The sequence below is a fragment of the Penicillium psychrosexuale genome (genome assembly GCF_028828465.1).
Source record: "Penicillium psychrosexuale strain IBT 29551 chromosome Unknown utg000002l, whole genome shotgun sequence".
Lineage (NCBI taxonomy): Eukaryota > Fungi > Ascomycota > Eurotiomycetes > Eurotiales > Aspergillaceae > Penicillium > Penicillium psychrosexuale.
Genome location: NW_026643187.1, coordinates 2,848,581 through 2,872,977, shown reverse-complemented (window position 1 = coordinate 2,872,977; position 24,397 = coordinate 2,848,581). Strand labels below are relative to the sequence as shown.

The window sequence follows — 24,397 nt, the reverse complement described above, 5'->3', positions numbered from 1 at the left end:
TGCCTACAACATAACTACATAGGTACATAGGTGGGCTAATTCACAGTGGACACCTTCATTACCGACTAAAAATAAACCTAAGCAAATGCCTAACCTCCGAAATTAGACATGGCCGACTGGGAAGCGGGATATCATTCCAGTGTGCACTGGCAGCCAGAAAAATAACTATGTCAAGCACCAAGGTTAAATGGAATTGACGGCGTGGGAAGACATGGATTTATTGGCAAGGGGCAGTCTCCAAAGCTTCATTCTAGCTATTTTTGTCCCTTACTACCTTGCTAGCAGAGGGTTTAAATGGATATTATAGGGCACGTTGGACAGTGAGAGAACTTCGGGGTTTCAACGTTTAATTTAGACTACAAGCTCCATATACTCTCCAATAGCGTCTCCAAATAGGTCACACGGTCCCCCGGAATGGTCTGATGCCAGGAACCTCCAGAGATCAGACCTCCTCCGGGGTCGATCAAACATCCAGTGGACATGGACCATTGAGGGTCGATACTCCGTAGTGGTTTACCGATTACCATTTCAGGACCTGCGCCATACGCAGCTGGGTCACTGGTCCGGGCTGAACCGGCTCCAGCTTCGTTAAGGTGCAAGTTCTGATCTTTTTAGTCGATTCTATTGGGTCATGGTCGTTCGGAGAACATGGGGTTCCACTAAACTGACTCGGTGTCATTTTGGAGAAACTATGATTTGAAAGTCACACGGTTACACGGGTCGGGGAATACTCCGTAGAATTCAGACTAGATAGAATGAAGGCCGACTGGGTGGGTATGCCTGTAGTACCTATCATATAGTGTAGCCCTGGAGAGTCTAGTATACCGTACTTATGCACATATACCCCTCTTGAAAAGCTCCATAAAGGCTAGAGGTACATGGATATTGTAGAAACAGATGGAAGATATTGATTATCTAGTACAGGAAGGATACCTCTGCATGGTTTTTCAAGAACACACAAATGACAAAGCAAAAATGACATTTTCCCCGGGAAAGTGCCTGGTCTTATGACCGCCACTGCCGTCAGTGTAAGAAGATCATCGGGCGACTGGAGACAGTGGGTAGGCGTATGACGCAGTGCAATGTAACCGGTACCTCGCTGATACCCCCGGTAGTTCCCTAATAGCATGTACAGAGTACATCGATGTATGATGTACAAAGTAGACTATGTAAGAAGTGTGAACATGTAACCTATACTCGAACGTAGTCATATTCTATGTTACAGGTAATATAGGGTTATATAAAATCCCCTGTAATCTTCCGTAGATATCTTCAGTCTGATTCCATGGTAAACGGTTTTTATATATTTAGGTGCTCCGTACACTAGTATTTCCATAGTCTCTCTTGGTGCCCTTCTTTCGCCGACGATCGCCCCTCTTATAGAGTACCTATCCACCTCACAGTGGACAGTGGGGAAGAAAAAGAGAGGCAAAAAAAAACTGTATGTTGTATGCTCTTGTTTTCTCCGTAGAATATTGTACAAATATAGGCATAAATGCTGAAAATTGTATACTGGACACTGTACACTGTACACTATGCCACTGTATTTTTCTTTCTCTGTTTCTGTGTCTGCTTTTTTCCACGTCAGTTTTAGCACATATCTGCCATGCTAACTTGCTATACAAGATGTTAGCTATATCAAAAAAAGCACCAAAAAACGAGAAGGATTTTGATATACAAAACCAAACAATATAGAGCAAAAAGCGAAGTAAATCGCGGTTGAAATGGAATTCTGTAAACCCATGACGAATCCACGTGACATCAACCGTGACCCTTCCGACTTCGCCTTGTCCGCCTTTCTTCTGCTTTTCCCCTCGATGAGCAAGAGAGAGCTACATCCCATCGATTCATCCCTATAACTTCTTATTTCCTCATTATTTTCCTACTTAGGTCCAGCCTTCCTTTTTCTTTTTCCCTTAAATATTCCCTCGAGGGTTACCGTCTCTCAAAACTTCCCCTCCTTTCGCTTCTAAAACCCCTCTCCGAATTCCCCTCCCCAAGGGTTCTTAAATCTAAAAAAAGAGTGATCAAGCTCTTCCACTTGGGATCGTCACTTGGGACTTATATTGTTTTTCTATCCCTCATGCTTTGAGGCTTGTGTCTACTTGTTGTTTTGTTCACCTAAGCGTACGTTTCGGATTTCCTTTACAACACAAACAACCCCCTCCAACGCACTATATACCCAACCATCTTTCTTTCCCCCCATAGACCTTATTCCATGCCACCCCGAGTGACTGCAATTCTGTCGCTCTGTTCCCCCTGATCTCATCAGCCATCTTATCCTGCGGATCGTCGTGACGGTTGACCCGTGCTGGCCGGAGTATCGGGGAACTCAAAAAACTTTGACCGATTCCAAAACATAAACACACCTGGAAATTATTGAACCTGACATTGACCGATGGCTTAGAAAGGTAGAGCGATGATTAGCTTTAGGGTGGAACATCATTCAGATTCATCAAGACCTCGTCAAGACCACCCTCACCGCGCGTTCGACGGCAATGCCGATTGCCAGTGAGAGCAGTAGTACCACCACCACCATGACCACTTTCTCCGCTCCGGTCCCTGCTACCAAGTCGCTGCCCACAAACCAATCAGCGTTAGCAGCCTCCTTCACCAATTTCCTCACCGTCTCCGTCCATCAAATCCTATTTCTGCGCTCCGTCTATCCGCGCGCAACATTCCTCCCCGTGCGGGCATACAACTATCCCGTCCGACAATCCCGTCACCCAAAAGTCTGTGACTACATCAACGATGCTTCAATCGCAGTCGGGACGGAGATTCTCAAGGGCACAATCACCGCAGTCAGTATCATTATTTCATCTCTTCGCACAAGTCAGCCCCTCGAACGATACGCCTTTGATCTGTCGGGCTTCCCGCGTGCGCCTCCGGGAGAGGTGAATACTACATTTGAAGACCGAAATGAAGATCCATCTAATTCGGGTGCCCCTGTCTCAGACCGGGGGCCCGCACCAACCTCGGTTGACCTCGAGGCACAATTCCGGGCATGTCTAGCGAGACTCGCCTCAGCCTGTGCCCGGTTGACTCCGCTTCCCCGCGATGACGAGTTCAGTTTCACTGTCTGCATTGAAGTGCGGGAAGATGCTTTACCACCTGCGGGGACCACCAAGGAAGAACAAACTTGGATTGTGGCCGAACCGGGCAAGGTGCACCTAAGATCGTGCACTGCGCCATTTTCCGTCTCTAAACAGCGGAACGGCAATCCCCAGCAATCGCCCCCAAAGGTCTCAAATGGCCGTGCCAAAACAGTACCTGTACGACGTGTTGAAGCCGGTGAGCTTCGGTTGGAGTTGTGGGTAGAAGAAGCACGACAGAAATTTAACGAACCGGTGGACTCGGAATAGCCACCATGACTCGACATTCTCCGATCCTATTTCAGGCCTTGGGGGGCATTCATGTCTATTTGTTTCTATTCTTTTCTCTTCCCTATTTCCCCTTTTTCTCTTTTTTTATCCCCTTGTCCACGCCCAAATTCTATCTCATTCTTGATTTAGCGTGACCAACGATCGAAAAAACATGATGGACGAAGGAAACTCTGGAATTGCCGTCCGCAAGTGGCGCAAATATATAAAACGGGAGAGCGGACGCCTTTTGGGAGTCACATGGCATTTATTTACATAGACCAGGTTCATATCTTTCCTTTTTGATACTTCATTCCCAAGAGCTCATTTTTCTCCCCATGCTCTTCCCATTCTCACATTCATGACGCTCCTTCTCCATCCTTCCTTTTCTATTTCCCACTGGCTTTCTTATAGCTTTCCGTCTACTTCATTTTGCATCTTGCTGGACCCGGGTTCTTTCTCCTCTCTGATCTTTTTTTGCTGCGGTCCGGCCTTTTTTTCCATACCATCTCCCATTTTTCCGTTGTATCTCATTCGTCTCCTTTGTTGAAATCAACTACATGATTCTCTTCTCTAGCCAATTCAACTATACTAGGAAATAGTTCCCAATGTCGTCTCGTTATCTTATGGTTTTTGTTATTTTCCGTGTTTGCTCTTATGCTGATGAACCCGTGAGAATTATTCCATTCAAAACGAACGTCCATAATGCCATATTGTCTGTTGTGTCGCAAAGATTTATCTGATTTCGGTTCTCTGTTCGTGTCATTTGATTTACATCTCACCTGCTCCGTCTATCTTGCCGCTTTCTGTTTCATGTCCTGGATCTGGCCGATGAAAATAGGCCGATAGGTCTTCGGGTGACTACCTAGGTATGTTGTATGTAACTGTGCTAGCCATAGTCCGTAGTTATATCCAGCCTAGGTAAATAGACGCTGCTGAAAGCGAACTGTAGGGAGCTATTCTCTTGTGCTTTGTCTATTCCCGAGAAATCATTATCTACTTGTGTGATGAAAGTCGAGAGAGAGTGAGCTACAGTCCCAAGATGAGACTGAGCAGACATTGGACTGCAACTAATTATCTGATCACTGTTAGGAGAGACACTAATCGGGATCTTTTTCCGCATGTATAAAGATGATCGCGTGACGTCCAGTTCCGCCACATAGTGATAAAAGCTTCATTGCATATGATATATAGAACTCAAACTTGCAATATAAAATGAAGTTCAACACCACAGGTTGCGTCCGAGTAACTAAATAAATACAATGACATAATTGCCAAGGCTCACATGACCCGTCAAAACCCTCCGCGAAAGGCAAAAGACTGGCTCTTACGTCAAGGGCCTATAAGGGCTAACGCAATGCAACCTCCATCGCTTGCCATCGCTTTGCTTCGGGCCAGTGACAAAGAGAAACACGGTGTGCGTCTTTTTTTACTTTGTACGTATAGGGCAGGCAGATCCGGCCCGGATCATGATGTGGAATGCAAGGTGAGGGGGCAGAGGAGGCATGGATTGGGTGTGGTCCAATTGTAGTGATCCAGATCGGAAGAACCTACTATGTTCGTGTGACTATTTGTGGAAGTTCGAAATGACCAGTATATTATGGCATCGGACCCCCGTCGGTCCACGGGGAATCTTCCAAACTTCTGGGTTTTGTTTTTTTTTGTCTTCGGAACATCTTTAACTTTTTGACTTTAACCCCGGATTCCTCGTTATATATTCTTTTGCACCTGCCCTTGGGTTGTCCTTTCTCTACCATATTCCTAACTTCAATAACTCATACTTCAACTCTGCTCAACTCGATATGATTGCCGCAGAGATCCCCGCCCTCCCCGCAGGGGATTCCACAGATCTGGTCTTGGTCCCAGCCACAGCCTCAGAACGCATTGCCTCAATCAAGCTGAACAGCGTTGCCTGGAAAGGGCCACTGGATGTGGAAACATACATAGAACGCGAGAACCATCTCCTCCAACAACAGCTGACGCGCGACGGCCTAACCTGCTGGATCCTAGTGGATCGCAACGAGCCCGAGGACGAGCGCACAATTCTCAGCTCGTGCGAGTCGTACCGGAAGACAGCGCTGCTCGCACACGACGGCCAGACAGAGAAGGTTTCCACGCACGGCGTGGGGAGTGTCTACTGCCGGCCTGCTTTCCGCGGGAAGGGGTACGCAAAGCGGATGCTAGAAGAGCTAAGCACTAAACTCGAGACGTGGGAGATGGAGAAAGAGCCACGGCGGAAGTCGCTCTTTACGGTGCTTTTCTCGGATATCGGGAAGAATTTTTACGCTCAGTTTGGGTGGCGGCCGTTCTCATCTTCCCATATTTCTTTACCGGCTACTGCAGGTCAGCCGGAGAAGGCTGTTACAAGGGATCTATTTGCCGAGGATGTTCAGAAGTGTTTGTGCAGTGAGACTGTGCTTGCCAAGCTGTGCGAGCAGATGCGTCTGGCGTCGCAGAAGACGAGTGGTGCTAAGATTGCCATTTTGCCTAACTTTGACCACTATTTGTGGCATTGGGCTCGAGAGGAGTTTTATGCTGAGAACTTGTTTCCCAAACGCTCTCCACCTGTAGTCAAGGGCGCTGGTGATGACCAGGCCCGCGTGTATTGCGCTTGGAATCGGAACTTCGGCGAGGTGCCCGAGGATAACGTCCTCTATATTCTTCGGTGGCTGTATGATGAGCCCACGTCTCCGGCGGAGGAGCAGGCCACTGTCCAAGCTATGGCTGCTATGCTCCGGCGAGCACAACAAGAGGCGCACGAGTGGAACATGAGCAAGGTTGAATTCTGGAACCCTACTTCCCTCTTGCAGAAGGCTGTGGCTTTGGTGGACCCGAAGGCTGAGCTCGTGCACCGCGAAAAGGAAAGCATCGCCAGTTTACGCTGGACCGGCGAGGGGGAAGGATTGGGCAAGGACGTGGAGTGGTGGTTGAATGAGAAGTACACTTGGTGCTAATTATTCATTCGTTGGAGCATCATTTCGAGATTTGTTTCTTCGTTTGCTCGTGATTCTTCCCACTTCCTTTTTTGGAAGTCCGAGATCGGGGCGAGTTTGGGCGGCAGATATGATCGTGATGCGCGCATCATAGATTAGATGCCATGGCATTTTACGCAGCAAGTGCGTCAGTAGCTTTTTTTTTTTGCAATCAACGGCGGCCTTTGAGCAATTCATGCCAATTTCTGGTATTCTTAGCTTTCGCGGCTGTGGCTGGTGCAGAGGCGGTTTTGTTGGTTGGCTGCCGTTGCGAGGGTTCAACGAAGCAGATAGTCGTAGGGTCAGGACTGTTGTAGCAGCCATTCTGTAGTCCAAATCAGCTATTGCGATGCAGCTCATTTAGGAAAAGGTCAAGTTACCGGCAGTTTTGACAGGGCTGCCTCTCCTCTCCATGTCTCAGGCAGATAGTCCTTCCATGCGCGAAGGAATTCACTTCTTCCAATAGCAGACGACACAGTCGGAGCGGCAGCAGCCAAGTATGTCTCGCCAACCCATTGCGTACATTCAATCTTATCAAAGCTTGCCCCTAAAGAACAACACAATCATTAGCCATCCCGATACCTACAACATCCCATCATCTATTTCGACTCACATTTGATATCATCCGCCAAAGGCGGCCGCTCATCTGCGATGCAGATGCGCCTCACAACAGCCTCCAGCAATCCACGTGGGAACGGCGGCTCCATTTCCTCCTCATCATCCAAAACAGACTTCCACAAGTCCCCAACGAGAAACTGCTTCTCAAGATCAATACCCTGCAAAACAGCGCCCTCGACTAACCGCTTCCAAACAGTCAATCGAGACCGCGCGGAGGGCCGCCAACACGCCACCTCCTCGGCCCCATCCACAAACGCACAAAGCTGCATCCAGCCCTGTTCGCACTGTGCCGTTGACACAGGGATATCCTGACACACATTCTCCCTGACAGTGCGCATCTCCTTGAACCCCAGCGGGCTTGTGGAGTCAGCAGAACCGCCCATCGCTATGTCCCCGTCATCGTCGCTGCGCCGGTCATACAGCCGCAGACTCTTCTCCAGGAACGGGATGGCTGAGAATCCTCCCGGCGGGATGTGCAGTTCCAGTGTCGAGGAACACTTCGCAACGGCCGTTACAGCTTCATCTGGGAGGTTCAATGCGCCGCTTTCGCCGGCTTCTTCTTCAACGACTTTGATGTCTGCTTGGGAGATCTCGCCGTGGCTTGGGCGGAGGATGTGTAGGGAGTTTGAGGATTGGACTTGGCGGATGCGGTAGGTTTGCGTTGGTGTGCATAGGTTGACGTAGTCGTTGGCGGTGGGGTCGACTACTGCTTGTGCGAGAGCTGTAGAGGGCGACTTGAGTTCGAGTCTGGGTGTCGCGAGTTAGTCAAGGGCTGCCAATCTGGGTTTATTCCGAGCATGGCAGCGAGCAATTTGCTTCTGGTCTGCTTGGACTCCTGTTCATTGCGTCAACTTACACAGGTGCATCTTTCGATGTCAGTAGTTCTTCCAGCTCCGGGGTCAGCTCTAGTAACCGGAAGCCTTCCTGGGGGCGAAAGTGTGTGAAAAGAATACTGCTCGAGGCTTGAGTAGACATTGCAGGCTTACAATGTGCATAGAGTATGCAAGTCGAAGACGAGTGAGAATCGGGGAAATGCAGCATCGACTTCGGACGCGTTGACGCGAAGTGGAGACACACGGACCACCGCCTAAGAGGTATTCGGCTTCATCCGAATGTCTTCATTTGAGCCCTGGGGGATTATTTATGTTGGTTATATTGTTAGACCAATCAAATAGCCACATATTACACATAGAATATGGGGACCTGTGAAATCGACGCCGAAAATGACAGCTTCTGGCGTCAGAAACGGCCGTCTTTCCACCCGTAACTTTGGACGGCGAGTTGCCGCTTGACCGCCCGCTGCCCTGTACCGCCCCCTATTCTGCACCCAACAATATGGGGACACCCGGGAGCGAATCAGATCTAAAGGAAGGGAGAAAGATGGCCCAGACAAAGTAGCAATATGATCATACAGAGGCCCACAATAGTCAAGTAACGTTACAAATAGAATAGTCATCAGCATAAACACGTGAGACATCAGCAATTAAGCCCGAATATTATAAGACCCTGGCTTGAGTCTCGAGCAGCCACGCACCTCCCCAGAAATCTTTCGAACCAACACGTCCTTCGTGAGTATAACATCGTCTTCCATGATGTCTGCTGCTTGGTGGCCAACGAACATATCAGGATCGAAACGACTTATATGAGACTCTGCTCACTCCAGATATCCTCGGCAAAACTTCTCAGCTCTTGCTCTGGTATCACTAAGTCTTTCTCCAGGGGTTGGTGAGGAGGACGGCCAACAACCTTGTCGAAGGGTAGATCTAGCTGTGTAGTAGTCATAGTTGTGCCATTAATGTAGGACTCTCCGGTAACAGATGTCGTGTTATTCGTTCGAGATAATTTGAGGAATGCAGTACAACGCGCTGAAAGAGGGGATGACCTTGTAAGGACGCTATATCCTCGGGGAACAAGTTCCCGTAGGTGCAAGATGATCTCGGGTCTTTTGCGTTGAATGCTGATCGTAACCACAACTTTCACAGATGAGGAGTAAGTCTCAAGCCAACCGCGTGCATCGAGAGCAAGTTGTCGCGCAGACTCCGACAATCCTACTTCAACCACAAAACTCAGTCTTGCATTTGTCGAAGCCGGAGCCCAGCAGCAGTCAGCCTCCTTTTTCCAATTTCCAACCGCAACTGTTGTCGAACCGAAAGGCCTCACGTCACGATGGACGTTCATCGCACGCAGCTCGAGAGAGATCAGCGAATCAAATGATCTTATTGCAAGTTCATGTGCAGGATTTGGCGTGACTTTCGCAATCAAGGTTCCCGTTTTTGTATTAAAAAAGAATCGACTGTACTTACTTGTTCGCGACCGATCATCACTCAGTCTGGAAGATTGCGCCCGGGGGACAGACGTGAAGACGAGGTACTGATCTCGAGTTTTGTCTTGCTGAAGCGCTCGTTGACGGCGTTCCAAGGACTTTTGTAAGCTCTCTTTAGTGGTGAATGGCTGCTGCTGCTTCACTTCCTTCGCCAGTTGCGCAAGAGGATCCTCAGATTCGGGTCCGACTGGCGAGAACTCAGAAGACGAGAGCTCAGAAGATGAAGACTGAGACTCGTTCGAGATGGATCGAAGGAAGTCCATGGTGGGTGGGAAGTGAGAAGGAAGTGAGAGGGCAGGCAGGTAAATTAGGCACTCACACTGATAAAAGGAGAGAGGCGGTAAAATCCCTTTTTGCCTGTGGTTGTTTCGATCGCTGCAAGAGTATGGAGGAGGAGGTGACGTACGGCGTATTGGGGCGCTAACCCTGAATCGGCAAAACTAACCGGATATAGTAATTCACAGGTCCCGATATTACATCGTCTACATGGGAAAGTTGCTTTGCACATTTTACACTTCTTGATACATCTTCTACATTTTGTGGCTAATACATTTTGTATTTCCAGCTAGAACACCAGCAAGGGGACGAAACTCCCAAAGAGAAAAGACAAAAATACTTTTGAGAAGTAACCTAAACAGAAAACGTAGGATAATCTTAAATAAAACGTTCTTTATATCATCTTAGTCTAGAATAGAGACCACATAAGCGGACTATTCTTGTATGTGTTGCTCTCAATGGCCAAATTATTGATCTCCATAACACGCCAACCACTATATTCCAGTTTGACGCCGTGGAAAGAGAAATGTCGCCCAAAGATATAAAAGACATGTGCAAGAAACAGAACAAGAATGAAAAGTAAAGCTCCTACACTTGCAGAGCTTGGGCATAAATATGCCCTAATCTAAACAGACAAATAGTCTTCCAGGGAGATGAGACATTCAAGTCGCATGTGAGAATGCAATGCATAATCCAGCCGGCTGGATCAAAGACGCGGTGAGGGAAAGCCAGTCGAGGATCATGGATTTGCTTTCTCGGCTTGGTCGACTGTCTCAGCTTGAGCTTTCAAATGACCCTCAGTAGAATCCATGGCGTCTTTCACGGGCTGGCTAGCCGGGCCTTCAGCAGAGCCTTGTACTTCTTCCCCTTTCACAGTCTGATCGTTACCTACGGACTCGTACTGGGTGCTATCCTTTTGCTCGGCTCGCTCTTGTTCTTCTTTTTCGCGCGCCAGTCGCTCCACCTCCATTTGCTCCATATGCCGGAGGTCATCGACGCTGGGCTCGTAGAGATGCCAGATAGTATAGTGTGGCAGCCCAATCACCGAGAACTTCATCCGTTTAGCCATCTAGGCAACATTAGCAATTATAACTACCACCTCGTTGACTGCTGTCTTACCTTGCCAAACCCTTCCGTCTCGGCATGCTTCTCGAAACTGAATGCTGGGAAGTGCACACCAGCACGGAAAACCCGTGCCTTGGCCAGGATACTGACACCTCCGATCCCGTCCAGCTCCATCTCCATGTCTGGATCGCCGTAGGGATCGCGGAGGTAGGCAAGATGGGGTCTCCATGTAGCGTACTCGGCATATCCTTCCACGATGACAGCGTCCTCGTCCAGGGTATCCGCAAGCGCCAAAGCAGTCTCGGATTCTTGCCAGGAGTTCAGATCGTAAGGCTGCTCTCCGCCAAGCCAATCTGGAAGCGGGCGCCAAACATCTACAGACGAGGCCAATTAGTCTAGATCACAAAACTCAAGCAATATTCACCACTCACTGGGTACCGTAACATCCTTGTTGTGTCGCATTAGATCCTCAATGATTGTGAACGGAGCAGTCTCCACGTCCGCATCTCTCCAGTAGACCCAGCTGTGGGTTGGGCGAAGCGTTGCACTCAGCAACCAATTCCTCGCCTGCGCCATCAGCTTTCGTCGGCTGGCCTGCGCCTCGAATCCGTGTCGACTTTCCACGTCCTGTTGCACTTTCTGTCCGAAATCCTTCTGGATCACGGAGATTTCTCCAAAGGGCATTTTCGGATCTGTGGCATTTTGTGTTTCCTCCAACATACGCGACAGCATGCCTAGGGTATCATCCCGAGAGTCCGATACCAGGAATGCCAGGTCAATTAGATGGTGGGGGTATGTGAGGTTTCGAAGGTGCGAGAAAAACATCGGGAGGTGCGACGAGGCATCTCGGAGCGGGGTGCACATCAGGACACGCTCTCCGCGTTCCCAGCCCTTCTCCGTCCCTTGCACTTCCGATAAATCATAGTACCGGACCGTCTGTAGGTGTAGATCTCCGGGGTAGGAGATAAGGCCGAGCGAGATGGTGGGAAGGATGGCGGCGCGCCAGGATGGGAAGATCAAGAGGAAGAGCACTATTGACACACCGCCAAGGAGGCAGAGGCGCTGGATGAGCTGCCGGCGTCTCCGAAGGGCAGGTTGCGAGCGAGGCTGGAACCTGGAGGCGCATACTAGTCAGTCTCGATCTCAAGCTTCATGATCTGGCATGACGACAGGGCTGAACGCTCGGACAATGGGAAAGGGGCCACTTAGATCGGACTAGGTGGTTTGGCTTACCTGTTCGGTGAGATTGAAAATGCAGAGCCCCTGGGGTAAGCAGAGTGGCCCTTTTCGAGGACGTGTCGGTTCATCACTGCGGGCGCTGTCACAAGCCGTTGGGGCGCTTATGCCGGGGGCCAAGAACTGATATAGCGGCCGGAGACCTTGTGACAACCCCGATTTTAAAGGCCAGACTTGGAAGGCTTAAATGGAAGAAAAAGAAAGTCGGAAGGGTTGAAATATCAAAAAAAAGAACAGAACAGAAGCGAAAGGACCCCGGAAGACTTGGTGGTGAGGTGATCGAAGGTCTCGCAGCTGTTGCGGTCTTCACCAAATCCGGTCATCCGCTTGCAATCATCGTCGGAATTGTACCTGGTTTCCACCTGTTATAGGCAGTTTATAACATGATCTAGAAATAATTGAAGTAAATAACAGATTAAATAACAGATTAAATGCTTTGGCTGTGCCAGTTCGCTTCGCTAATTTCATATAAAAAAAAAGTATTCCCCCAATGCTAAAAATGTGTAGATGTCCGTCCCTTCACAGTGAAAGCGTAGGAGGCGAGATGACGCTTAATTGAGGTGGAATAGGAGGAGAATCCACCTCCTTTGTTTCCACCTCTATCATTTGCATCATCTGTATTAATAATTTGTTGACTTTTTCCCCATCACGCAGGCTCGGCAAGACGGATGCGGCTTCGTACTCGCTGTCGAGAATAAAGTAGCGTTCCTTTTGCCAGTTCTCCACCGTGTCGATGTGGAATGCAACTCTGGCGATTGCCTTGGCTGGAACACTGGCCTTGTTCATGGAGCTTCGGGATACCATACGCAGGAATGGCCGAAGCCCGGACCGAGTCTGGTGTGCGACTCTGACCGACATAGGCGCCCCGGTCCGCAGATTACTCTGGCCAGTGATGCCTCCTGGATCCAGGGTGAAGATGTCAAGCGATATATGGCCGGTCTATAATTAGATTTATTAGTAAACTGTACGAGTTTGCATTGGAAATCGAGAGAATGACTCCGATCAAGTTCACTTACCCAAATCAGGCTCCGTCTCAATGCATATAATGCAACACTCGCCATTAACTTGCTGCTCCCAAAACGAATATTCTCTTCCTTTGCACTCAGCGCAGTTCCTGGTTGCCTCCCGTTTCTTCCATGGTCGCGGTCGAAGTAATCCAATTCCCCGGAAGATGTCGCAGAACAGCCGATGAGGATCACCTTCGCTCCGCCTTTTGGTGTACCATCTCCAGCCCGGAAAGCCTCGAGCAGTCCCACGGTCAATAAAAATGGAGATAGGCAATTTGTCTGATACACCGGGTCGTAGCCGTCTGATGTGAGCTCATCAATAACGTAAGACGTAGCGACAGCAGAGTGAATCAGATTGGTCACAGGCGGAATGTCTCTGGAGCGAACACGAGCGACGGTAGTTTTGGCGAAACATGCCACAGATTTCAGATCGGTCAGATCAAGAGTGAGAACCTCTATTGACCTAGGGCCGATCAAACGGATCTTCCCCATCAGTTCCCGAACATCGTCGGTCCTTATATCCCGTGCCGTCAATAATAGATGAACGAAAGGTTGCTTCTTCGCGATCTCGATGGCGATCTCTGAGCCCAAACACCCATTTCCACCAGTGATAATGACTGTTTCTGTAAGTGGTGTACCCATGTCGCCGGCTTTTGGTTAGGCAAGAATTTCCCGAGGTTATAAACGTCGGTAGGGTTCCACAGTAGAAAAGAAAAAGTGATCAAGCACTTGTAATGCTGGGTACTCGGTTCCAAATATAGGGATGACAGAAGACAATAAAATATTGCGCGACAAAGGGAACTTGAACTAAAAAGGGGGTTGTCCAAGCGTAGCCCAAGCGAAAGGTGTTATATACCTAAGAGGTTGGATCGAAAAATTCTCTAACCCGCCCCATCCCTATGGATCCATGCAGTAGAATGGGCCAATGAATTATATCAGACATTAGCGGTGTCTGTCTCAGCTCACGGCTGAGGCGTGTTTACCACAAAACGACGATATTGACGATATTGGATCAATCAGATGCGAACACTGGGGACGTGCTGCCTCCCAAGGTTAGTGCCAAATAACGAATGGCCTAAAAGCCTATGATCTTCTTCATGCGTGGCACAGCGACTAAATTTTTTTACGGAGTACTGCAAGGGTACTCCGTAAATGTACTCCGTAAATGCCGTAAAATTAGAACATAAGGAGACAATGGATCGACACTGCTGAAGTAGGTTAGTTCGCACCATTGGCGTCCTTGTGCCGCAAACCCATCTCGAATCTCGTACCCGATCAACATCGACCATGGAGTCATGGACCCCAACCCCGACTAAAGATCTGGGCAAGGTCTCGATCCCACGTCCATAAATATCCGGGACATTGCCCGGATCTTTAGCCAGGAGGCGTCAACTAAAAACACACTCATTCCCCACTGCCAGCAATGCCCCCAACACTGTCAGCCAGCCAAGGGCCTAGGATCACCCCACGCTATTCGTACTATTGCGTGCTGCGAAGTAATTATAAGAATTTATAATCGATCATTGCCAGATCTGGTTGAATGCGGCTGCGTGGACGTTTCGTGGAATATAAAAGGAAAAGGAAACGAAGCCAAAACAATTGCAGTTTCAGACGAAAATAGCCCCAAAAAAATACAAAATACAAAATACAAAATCAAAAATCAATGGCGCCACCCGACCGGGGGCTGCAGGGCTAACAGCCCGCGGACAGAGCGATGTGTCACGTCATTATATGACCATGGCACCTGTTGTGATAGTTCCAAGATTATATATAGTTATTAGTTTATATATGTAACCTGGTTTAGGGTTACATTCCAAAATAATGAATATCGCCAATTAGTTAGAGCTTTAACCGAAGTCCTTTGTTATGTTAGTTAGGTTTTATCTTTATTGGTCATGGGTCAAATATATTGGGTGTATTGCTAACGATTTAATCACTTGATTAGATCCTAACTAGATCCTAATGACCGAACTGCGTACTCGGGCGAGTTTGAGAACCATAAGGGGGCTGGCTGGGCTGCCGTGGTCTTTTTGTGTTGATCTTCATTATCAACTTTGCATATTCCGTACGCACGGGGTAAATCCAATTTCTGACTTGGACTCTGACAGACGCACTAACAGAAGCAGGCCCCGTCGCGTGGATTGTCGTGTCGGAAGTTTTCCCTTTGAGTATGCGCGCCAAGGGTGTTAGTATTGATGGAAGTAGCAACTGGATATGTGCACTTCATTGCGTCTTATACAGTTCTGACAGGATGCTAGCTCAACAATTTCGCGGTCGGTTTGTCAACTTCCCCCTTTATCGAAGCCTCTGATTACGGTACCTTCATCTTCTTCGGCCTGGTGACCACCATTGGTGTCCTCTATGTGTGGTTCCTCGTCCCCGAGACCAAGGGTCGCACACTGGAAGAGATGGATGAATTGCTCGGATCCGGAAGCATGGCCGTTGAGGACGAGGTCCTGAAGCGTCGCATCGAGAGGGAGATTGGCTTACTGGCTTTATTGGGCGAGGACTCGGACTCGAGCGAGAAGACATCCGAGAAGCTGGAGCATTTGGATCATCGCGAGCGAGCTGAGCTGCCCAAGTCTGCGAGCTCGTAGTTGTTGTATTACTCTAGCAGAAGCATCATATGTTGATGTTTCGACCATCGCTTGAAATGGGGGCTGCACCTATACAACACTATGGTATACGTTTCGGCTCAGTGGAATGTAATAGACAATACAGATAGTCACAAACATTCAGCATTGTTCAGATGTTAATAATACGATCGTACCCTGTCAATGCTCCCGTTACACCTGAACATGATGAGAGGTTCTGACTACGAGGGAAGAAGTGATCAACCAGATGGCAAAAGATGATGTTGATGGAAGATGCGAAACTAGCTACTGTACTGAAGCCTGTCTATATAGCTTCGTACTACAAAGCAAGCCAGATTCCATCCACCAGAACACAGAAGAAGCATCTCTGCAGAGACACAAAGGAAAGCGCCGATGCGGCAAGCTGCGCGTTTGCCGGTGAGCTGTCTGTCAGAGAAGAGAAAGAAAGCGAAAGGAATGCCACACAGAAGGTCTACAAGCTGCATGGGGCGACAGTGAGCACCTCAGAATGCATCAGAACATCATTCATTCATTTTGATTGAAACAACACCAGTATGTTTGGAATACACTCAATAGTCTTATATACCTCGCCAAGTAGAAACTTATTTTCAACTATCTCCTATCTCGAGTGCGCCGGATATCTTCACTATCCGGTGACTGGACACTGTGTCTTGGTGGATAGCCTTAGGATAAAGAAAGAGATATTGCCGGTGAATCCGTGACGAATCCAAGTAACCAAGTATATAGAATAGGGATGCGTCTGAAACACGGATAAATGGAGTGTATTTAGCCTGAATTCAACCATCAGGGAACTCGAGTTGTATCCGTTTACTATTGTGCCGAGGTATGTCCGATGAGCTTTAAGCATGATTACCTAAGGCTCGAGACGACCGCAAATAATATAAGTCTAGATGCTTTGGTGTCATATAGCTAGTCAATATTTATACGAGATAGACTGTATTTAAGAAAACGACGAGTGAGAGCGCCTATTGAATATTTCTCGTGAAGCTATGAAGTCGACTAGGGGTAAGACATACAGAACATTTGAAAAGCGTAGCAACGTTTCTTTCAGCAATAGCAAATCCTCGTTAGACCATCTCCGACCAGTAAACCCAAGCGTGGCAAATAAAGATGCTTCGAGCATAGCAGGAAGTTTTCCCGCGAATCAAACTTCATGGCAGCCATCGGCCCGCGATAATTCCGGAGTGTGATTGTCGATGATTGGCGTCTAACCACCCTCGTGACGAACCCGTACGCGCGAAGGGTAATGCCTGAATATGGCAAACATCTCCGGTTCGTCAAGACCCATGGTGTCCTCCTCACATGCTTGCATCAACTCAAAATCCACCATTGTTACAGCATTGGTTTCCGGGTCATACAAGACATTATGCATCCCGGAGTCGATAATAATGATTGACGCTCGCCTGAGGACCTTGATAGCCTCGTAAATCTCCGAACGTATGTGCTCCTTGACGCTTCCAGAAAGTTGGTTCCATTGTTTGTCGAGTCGTTCCCCATCAACCTTTGTCATCACAATGATATAACCCTGGGGAAAGATCGAAGAGCAACAGATCTTGCCGATGCTTAGTAGTGAGGGGAAAAAATGGAAACCAGCTGGACGTTGCGCATGGATGTTCTCATACGTCCTCGCTTCGTCAGCAAACCTACAGAACAAAAGGATTAGCGATTGAGATACTATGCTACGAGGACACAGCAACAGACCGTTCGACTCTAGACGGTGACCAGCATTTCGCGATGGCCGGTTTTCCATCCCATGTGACTTCATAAATCGCCTTGGCGGAGGATTGCTGGATAATCCTCTTGCAATTTACGAACGTCGTTGCAAGACCGTCAACGGCCCCGTAAAGGATTGACGACGAGCCAAGCTTGTCCGATATCTCCTCCTTGGTGCCGATTTGGTTCCGGAAAGCGGATGAACGGACGGACGCTTGGACTGAAGGGCCCGTCGGAATGCGGAGCTAGGGTCTGATGTTAGGAGATTGCCGCTATTATAACTGGAAAACTCACCTGGGCGATGTTGAAGTCAGGAGGTTCAATAAATTTCCAATCTTTGGAAGCCATTACACCTAGCGCCAAGAAGCATTGCCGGAGACTGGGGTTCGATGCGTCTCTTGCAATCGGTACCGACATGTCAAAGTGGTAAGGAGCCGTTCTGCGAATGAAGACCGTCCAATTGTATGTCGACAAAAATCCAAACTTAAGCTTACTCGACCGCATGTACTTGACGAGTTGGGCTGAGGAACCGTTAACAGGGTCGTAAATAAGGTTCAACTGGACTTACCAATGTGATGCTGGATGCCGACTAACCGTTGATAGCCGTCGCGAATGGAATAGTCCTCAAGTTCAACTGTCCAGAAAGACTTGAGTTCTCCGACAGCCGCTGGGCGAGGTGATTCCGTTGTGTTGAACATAGTGATATCAGGCACTTGACTCGTGTCCGTTGGCCTTGCAGAGGACTGATAATCACCGAACTTCAAGTGGGAGAGGCAAGTAGTGGCAAACACTTTCGAAACTGGGTCACAGACATTCTTGGAGAACCTTCCGGTCAAACCAAGTCCGCTTCCAACGACGTAGCTTTCTGACACATCATCCGTGTAAGGCACAGGATGGCTAAGATCTAAAGAGTCGGATGCCTCGAGAACATCCTGTTTAAAGCTCTGCCATTCATGGAAAAACCGTAACGAGATAACCTCAGATGAGTTGGAGACATAACGCGTACCATTTATCTGGATGAGGGGAGGGACAGGTCGCAGAATTACTTCCGCCGCGGTCTCCATGACGGAGGCCCCAGAAAGTAAATCTGACATGGTCAGTGAAACGGCTTCGTTGATAGGACGATGACAGGACGGAAATTGAGGGAAAAGCGGGTGGTGGAGCAAGGGGAAAAGAGATATACTTTTACGGATACGGCTTAGTCGATAGTTATGAGCCCGATTCGCACTGGATTACATAGTACCGGATCTCAGACGAGAAGTAAGGTCCGACTTCCGAAGGTTCGCCCCGATCGAGCTAGACCATCCCCCCATTTATATCGCGTAGCTAGCGTGCATAAAGGTTGACGCACAGTCCGAGTTATGTTGAATATTACGTAAATAAAAGTCATAAAAATCAATTCAAAATTGAAATATGTATACCATATGAGCTAACCGCGTGATTCATGCAGAAATGTCGACCAGGATCTTCACATGCTTATCTTTCTCCTCGATGAGGGCTTTGAATCCCTTCTCATCAATATCCTCCATTCGGATCTTACTAGTGATCATCGAGTGAGGCTGAATGCCGCCTATATCAAAGAAGCGAGAGATCAGCAGAGAGTATCTAATTAGGAAGTAAAAACAAGAGACTGGGTAACGTACCGGAAGCAATCTGAGCAATCACAGCTTCAAAGTCTCCATCATCATAAAGAGCAGCTCCTGTGACATGCTTCTCCTGGAATACGAAGGCAGAAGCATCAATAGTAGGCTTCTTTTCCCACAAGGAAACGACGATCGTCGTGCCACGCGCCCGGAGACCAGCGATCGCAGTATTGAGCCCAGCCTGAACCCCGGAACACTCGAATGAAATAGCTGCACCTACGTTGTCTGTCAAGGCAAGTACCTGTGCAACCACATCCACTTCAATAGGATTAAAGACCTCACTGGCGCCCAGGGCCAGGGCAAATTCACGTCGCCGCGGAGAGACCTCCGCGGCAATGATTGAGGTAATACCTTTGGCTCTCAGTACTTGGATGATAGCCAAACTGATTGGTCCAGCCCCAACCACAAGTACCGTGTCGCCTAGCTGCAGAGGACTGCGGCTTACGGCATGCCATGCGACGGCAAGAGGCTCCACCAATGCTGTATCACCACCACACCCCGTCAGCGCTGAAACAGGTAGAACACAATTGAACTGGAAAATATTTATTCTTACCACCAACGTCGAGGGGAATGGAGTCAGGTAGCAGAAGTGCATGTCTGCTGTCCACGACTGTGTGGTCCGATAGACCACCTGACTGACCTTGTGTAGCTGTCAATATCGATACATAGCTACAAGACTTAGTATGGCTTACTGCTGAACCCGATAAATCCCACTTTCTCACAACAATTGAACCTGCCCACTGTACAGTTCGAGCATGTGGAGTCGTAGAGGTTAGGCTTCACTGCAACCCGATCCCCGACCTTCAACCCTGTAACGCCTGAACCGACTTCTTCAATTGTACCACTGAACTCATGGCCCAGTGTTGTTGGTAGCTTTTGGTCTGTCAATGGGTGCGGGGTGGCAGGGACGATCGTTGGGCCAGCAAGATACTCGTGGATGTCTGGGTTGGATTAGAAATGGCTAGTCAACGGTGGGTCGCAAATTACTGACCGCTGCCACATATTCCGACAAAGGCAGGTCGAATCTGTTAATATCAAGGTTCGTTGTTAGATATTGGAGGTAACGCTGCGAACGCTAGAAATAAGAATGCTAAGCTTACCTTGACCTGACCATTACCACAAACTGGCTCTTCGATCTCATCAACGCGGATATCACCTCGTCCATGGAAGCGTACAGCTCTCATGATGAATGGATTTCGGGTTAAAGGGTAAGTATGTTTGTGTGGAACGGACCGAAGAATGAAGTTTTCGATGGAAATAATGAGAGATTCCAGAGTTAGAATTTTTACTGGTATAAAGAAATGTCCTCATTAAATATATGCGAGTGATACGATCGGTTAGGCATACCCGGAACGGCCCAGCGGAATTAGGCACAAAAACTATGTACAACATAGTCTAATGCAAGTTTCTTGATATGTTTACCTTTCACACTCCGTATATGGCCGCTATACAAAAGGTTTACGATCTCTTCAAAATCACATTGCTCAACCATAATATCAAATAGATACTAAGTAAACGAAGCTTTCGAGTATATAATGTGAGAATCCCATTATTTAGGGATTTCTGAAAAGGAAAACGTGCTGTCTAGAGAGGGGTCCTTCAAAGTGCGATCCCTTTTAACATAATAACAACATAGACTCTTTAAGAGGCTTATGTTTTTTTTCCCGAATCTTAAAGTAACCTCGATGTTAATATTGTCTTATCTCCCTTCAATCTGCTTAGGAAATATCACTTATAAATCTTTTTGACATATAACCGTGATGGCCCCATACAAAAGGTACCTATGTCAGGCATTAGACTATGTAGTTTTTGCATTAGACCTGTGGGGCCCAACTCGCGCTGGGCTGTGCATTGGGCCGGGGTATTGTACCCAACCCAATAACCGGCCCGGGTTCTAGTAGACGGCCCGGGTTCCAATGTAATACAAAGCCAATTCCGAGGTGACCAGCTCTGAAATGACCTCCGTAATAACCTTAGAACTACCCGCTTGGTTCTGACGCTACAGGCTCAATATGCCAGTGCTTGGGGAAATGCAGATACTCTCTACATTTACACATCTGATAGTCTGGCTGATATCTCAGCCTCAGAATCATGTGTTAATGCCATGGTCAGCAATGTTTCGTGCTATGCAGGCTTGAGCCAGGCAGTCACCCAGACGACATCATGGTCAACCAGTGCACTTTCAGGAATTTGCACCACTGATTGCTCCTCCGCTTTGTCCAGCTATGTCTCCTCTGTGAACGAAGCCTGCGGTACAAGTACTCAGTACAACATTTCTGGCATCTCGCAAACTGCCTCGGACAGAGGAAAAGAAATGCAATGGCGTTATGATGCAACCTGCTTGACTGATTCGGCTTCGGGCGCCTATTGCAACACCCTATTCCAGAATGCAATTGCGAACGGCACAACGAACGTCAAATGCAGCGCATGCTATTTGAACTACATGTCAACTATAGTGAACTCCAAATGGGGTCAGGATACTTTGCTCAGTCCTTCGGCCCTAATGAGTCAATTATCTTCTTGCTCGACCGGCGGATACTCTGTGACTTATACACCGACCTCCACTGCCTCTTCAACGGTCTCTGCCTCAGCCACTGTTGCCGCTACATGAGAAAATAACAAAGACATATTGTTCTTTTCAGGCTAACTAATCCACTCCACAGTGCGTGCAAGCAGTGGGTAACATCAACACCTATGCCAGCTACACATCCAACACCACCAAAACTCGTGCAACACTCGCTAGCACCATTAATCCCAACGCGACCCGAACAGCCAACCATAGCACCACAAACCTGTTCTGGTCATTCCCTTCCGACCTGACCACCCACCTCAACCTGGACCCCGGATTCCGCATACCTCGCATCTCTTGCGACCTACACGCTCTGTGATCAAGTCAACTCAGTGTATAACATCACCGATTACGATCTAACAGACGAGATGTACCAAGATGAAGCCTGGCTGAGTGAATACGAGCGCGTGTGCTATCTTCCTGTCAACGGTTCCTTCCCGACTGCCGGGTTCAACTTCAGCATCACGCTGACAGATGATTCAAGTGTGGCAATCTCTACAGTATTTACTTCTAGCCAAACAGCTAGCCCTCACGCATCGTCTACGGTCACTACTGCAACCTCTACTACCACAGTTGCGACCCCAACGAGTACGATCTCGGAAAATGGTCTCTGTGGCCCGTCTAATTCGGAGTGGACTTGTTTGGGGTCTCAATTTGGCGACTGCTGTAGTAACTACGGTTATTGTGGTAGCTCGTCGGATTATTGTTCCAGCACAAATTGTAATGCTAACTATGGCTCGTGTGCGTGATCCTGGCTTGGGAGTGGGACCTTCAATGTTTACTGTTGGAAAGGGTTAGGCTGTGGCCTTCAAGGCACGATCAAATGTTTTGATATACCATATTTCCTCCTAGTTTGAGTTCGCTGGAATATGAAACTAGGATTTGCCAGCTGGCTGTTTAATTGTTCCTAGTTTTTCTCGCCCGTCATGTACTTGTGCATGGAAACCTGCAATTTATGTATATCAAACTTTTCCTTAAATTACAATGATTTTAGCAGAACCAGGAACATTTGAAGGCGAGCGGTTAGGCCGGAAACGACGCTACACACCAAGTTTGAAGGCGATCCACTTCAACGAAAACCCTCTAAGTCAAAGACCCACTGTATCTCCGAGCTCGGGACCACTTACTCTTCCCTATCAAAGGTTAGTCGTAAAGATTCCAAGGTCGCATAATACAGGTTTAGTGTGTTTGAGAAGAGTATGTACGGGAAAGATAGATTTGATGCCTTAGTGCAAACTGGGGGCGGACATGTGTCAAACTCGTCCGTTAAATACACTCCCGCCCCTCCGTTCCTCACTTTTTTTCAACCCTCGGAACTGCCACCATTCGATCATGTCCCTAATAAGATCGCACAGCCAGTGGCCTGGAGGCATCCCCTCCTTCATTCGCCGACACGAAGAACCCGTCGCCCCTGAAAATTTCCATGCCGCCTCTCGTGCATGGAGGCATTTTGTTCGTGACCAGTGGGTCGGCGGCGACGCCGCGGATCAACAGAAACGAGCTTTGATCGAACGGTGGGCAACAGCAGACCAACAATTTCGCGATGTATGTCTTTAATTTGGAAGAATTCTTATTTCTCCACTGACGCTAAGACAGAGCTATCAATCCCGAGCACTCGAGGACGAGCCTAGTTTTTTTGAAGGTCCCGAACTTACAGCATGAAATATCTTCTACTATTTGACTTTTCTAATCCAGGTATAGGATAAAAATTTTGTTGGAAATGACGTTCAAAATTTCTGCATGGTCTACTTCTGCACCACCGAATTGACCCGCGAGAAAGAAGCCCTGCTAGCCAAGTGTATCTTGGGTTTATTCCCATGGGAAGAAGGCTGGGAATTCCTAGCAGACGAAATGATAATGTTTCTTCCCTTGGAAGATAATCAAGGGGATATTCTCGAGACATTCAAGTTCCATCAAAGTGTCGCCCGACCCAACTTCCTTGATATGCACATGGCGCTCGATGGAACGGTGCTTTTCAGGGACTGCTATGCCAAGCTCATTATCGATGACCGGACCCTTGAGACCGGACTGGGGCTTTGGGTTGAATTCGCAACGAACGGTATCTACAAGAAAGCCTACCGCGCTCAAATTATGATGGAGGAATTCGCCCACTTTTATCGCGAAATCGGTCCGGGAAATCAGGTCCCAATAGAGCAGGCGCTGAATTACATAGAGTCACGGGTAATATACCAAGACCGCGATGAAGATGCAGATCCAAGAGAGATCTTGGAGGATGAGCCGTGAGTCTGTCCATTCTTGGTTACGAGATAATATATATTAATCGGTGCTTAGAGTCGACATGCGACGGCGGCTCGTGGAAATCTACCGAGGGGGTGAAGTCGATCTAGTGGATGACTATGCGCCAGGCTTTCGCGAGGCGGAGGAGCAGGGTAATGGCTTAGCGATCGGATATGATTTGGAACAGATACTTGCGAATGATGGACATCCCCTGACTATCAAAGATCATGGAAGTGATCATTAGCTAGACTTTACTTATTGCTCCCACGTACTCGGTTCCTTCAATAAAAATAATACCCCTCATGTTCAGTTATGGGTTATATTAGGCGCTTAGGGCAGCATTTTATCGACATAAAGAAGCGATTGGTCCAGAAGACGCATCAAGTTAATATTCGAGCGTATTTTTGGCAGGATTCACAGTTTTTGTTTGAGACCCGTATTGAAGAATGGGCACTGTGTCCATAATTCTTTTTAATACCGTCCAGATCCGAATTGAGTGTCCGGTAGCAATCCATGTTTTCGGCGATATACGACAGTCGTCGGGTCAGGGTAAGCTCAGGGTGGGTCGGCGGCGGCGGTTGCTAACTTGCTATAGCGCAGGTGGTCTTGGTCAGGCCAAACACCAGGGCAGTGAACTTAAAGCATGTGTGGCAGTAGAGAGAGTCGGACCGTGGGCATTGAGGCACGTGATGCCGAGTCTAGCGACGGTCTCATATTCTAGTTGTAAAACAACAAATATATATCCCACTACAGAGCATAACAT

The 24,397-nt window shown here is 48.2% G+C and overlaps 13 protein-coding genes across 13 annotated transcripts; 7 read left to right on the top strand and 6 right to left on the bottom strand.

The window, feature by feature from the left end:
- Positions 1–2,498: 2,498 nt before the first annotated feature.
- Positions 2,499–3,362, top strand: N7518_002271 (putative mitotic spindle checkpoint protein (Mad2B); the record flags this gene model as incomplete). Its single annotated transcript, XM_057183199.1, has 1 exon — positions 2,499–3,362. The coding sequence occupies one exon, from the start codon at positions 2,499–2,501 to the stop codon at positions 3,360–3,362; it is 864 nt and encodes a 287-aa protein (XP_057044649.1).
- A 1,799-nt stretch (positions 3,363–5,161) lies between these two features.
- On the top strand, positions 5,162–6,313 carry N7518_002270 (uncharacterized protein; the record flags this gene model as incomplete). The annotated part of the gene is made up of 1 exon (XM_057183198.1): positions 5,162–6,313. One exon carries the CDS (start codon positions 5,162–5,164, stop codon positions 6,311–6,313), a length of 1,152 nt encoding a protein of 383 aa, XP_057044648.1.
- A 190-nt stretch (positions 6,314–6,503) lies between these two features.
- N7518_002269 (putative sister chromatid cohesion protein Dcc1) lies at positions 6,504–7,924 on the bottom strand (the record flags this gene model as incomplete). The annotated part of the gene is made up of 4 exons (XM_057183197.1): positions 6,504–6,656; positions 6,712–6,878; positions 6,945–7,696; positions 7,806–7,924. The coding sequence occupies 4 exons, from the start codon at positions 7,922–7,924 to the stop codon at positions 6,504–6,506; spliced, it is 1,191 nt and encodes a 396-aa protein (XP_057044647.1).
- A 663-nt stretch (positions 7,925–8,587) lies between these two features.
- On the bottom strand, positions 8,588–9,535 carry N7518_002268 (uncharacterized protein; the record flags this gene model as incomplete). The annotated part of the gene is made up of 1 exon (XM_057183196.1): positions 8,588–9,535. The coding sequence occupies one exon, from the start codon at positions 9,533–9,535 to the stop codon at positions 8,588–8,590; it is 948 nt and encodes a 315-aa protein (XP_057044646.1).
- A 752-nt stretch (positions 9,536–10,287) lies between these two features.
- Positions 10,288–11,920, bottom strand: N7518_002267 (ANP1/MMN9/VAN1 family protein; the record flags this gene model as incomplete). Its single annotated transcript, XM_057183195.1, has 4 exons — positions 10,288–10,617; positions 10,668–10,987; positions 11,045–11,727; positions 11,847–11,920. 4 exons carry the CDS (start codon positions 11,918–11,920, stop codon positions 10,288–10,290), a joined length of 1,407 nt encoding a protein of 468 aa, XP_057044645.1.
- A 448-nt stretch (positions 11,921–12,368) lies between these two features.
- N7518_002266 (glycosyltransferase family protein) lies at positions 12,369–13,498 on the bottom strand (the record flags this gene model as incomplete). Its single annotated transcript, XM_057183194.1, has 2 exons — positions 12,369–12,788; positions 12,866–13,498. 2 exons carry the CDS (start codon positions 13,496–13,498, stop codon positions 12,369–12,371), a joined length of 1,053 nt encoding a protein of 350 aa, XP_057044644.1.
- A 1,253-nt stretch (positions 13,499–14,751) lies between these two features.
- On the top strand, positions 14,752–15,453 carry N7518_002265 (putative glucose transporter rco-3; the record flags this gene model as incomplete). Its single annotated transcript, XM_057183193.1, has 3 exons — positions 14,752–14,755; positions 14,813–14,880; positions 15,115–15,453. 3 exons carry the CDS (start codon positions 14,752–14,754, stop codon positions 15,451–15,453), a joined length of 411 nt encoding a protein of 136 aa, XP_057044643.1.
- A 1,225-nt stretch (positions 15,454–16,678) lies between these two features.
- On the bottom strand, positions 16,679–18,248 carry N7518_002264 (uncharacterized protein; the record flags this gene model as incomplete). Its single annotated transcript, XM_057183192.1, has 4 exons — positions 16,679–17,114; positions 17,173–17,429; positions 17,479–17,705; positions 17,753–18,248. The coding sequence occupies 4 exons, from the start codon at positions 18,246–18,248 to the stop codon at positions 16,679–16,681; spliced, it is 1,416 nt and encodes a 471-aa protein (XP_057044642.1).
- Positions 18,249–18,626: 378 nt separating this feature from the next.
- N7518_002263 (2,3-butanediol dehydrogenase) lies at positions 18,627–20,011 on the bottom strand (the record flags this gene model as incomplete). The annotated part of the gene is made up of 6 exons (XM_057183191.1): positions 18,627–18,754; positions 18,828–19,334; positions 19,381–19,476; positions 19,520–19,768; positions 19,819–19,852; positions 19,928–20,011. The coding sequence occupies 6 exons, from the start codon at positions 20,009–20,011 to the stop codon at positions 18,627–18,629; spliced, it is 1,098 nt and encodes a 365-aa protein (XP_057044641.1).
- Positions 20,012–20,805: 794 nt separating this feature from the next.
- N7518_002262 (uncharacterized protein) lies at positions 20,806–21,715 on the top strand (the record flags this gene model as incomplete). The annotated part of the gene is made up of 2 exons (XM_057183190.1): positions 20,806–21,405; positions 21,491–21,715. Coding segments are annotated over 2 exons (825 nt in total), but the record flags the coding sequence as incomplete, so codon positions are not given.
- Positions 21,716–21,764: 49 nt separating this feature from the next.
- N7518_002261 (uncharacterized protein) lies at positions 21,765–22,021 on the top strand (the record flags this gene model as incomplete). The annotated part of the gene is made up of 2 exons (XM_057183189.1): positions 21,765–21,896; positions 21,923–22,021. 2 exons carry the CDS (start codon positions 21,765–21,767, stop codon positions 22,019–22,021), a joined length of 231 nt encoding a protein of 76 aa, XP_057044639.1.
- A 707-nt stretch (positions 22,022–22,728) lies between these two features.
- Positions 22,729–23,058, top strand: N7518_002260 (uncharacterized protein; the record flags this gene model as incomplete). Its single annotated transcript, XM_057183188.1, has 2 exons — positions 22,729–22,941; positions 22,993–23,058. 2 exons carry the CDS (start codon positions 22,729–22,731, stop codon positions 23,056–23,058), a joined length of 279 nt encoding a protein of 92 aa, XP_057044638.1.
- Positions 23,059–23,136: 78 nt separating this feature from the next.
- Positions 23,137–23,878, top strand: N7518_002259 (uncharacterized protein; the record flags this gene model as incomplete). The annotated part of the gene is made up of 2 exons (XM_057183187.1): positions 23,137–23,636; positions 23,689–23,878. The coding sequence occupies 2 exons, from the start codon at positions 23,137–23,139 to the stop codon at positions 23,876–23,878; spliced, it is 690 nt and encodes a 229-aa protein (XP_057044637.1).
- Between the last annotated feature and the right edge of the window lie 519 nt (positions 23,879–24,397).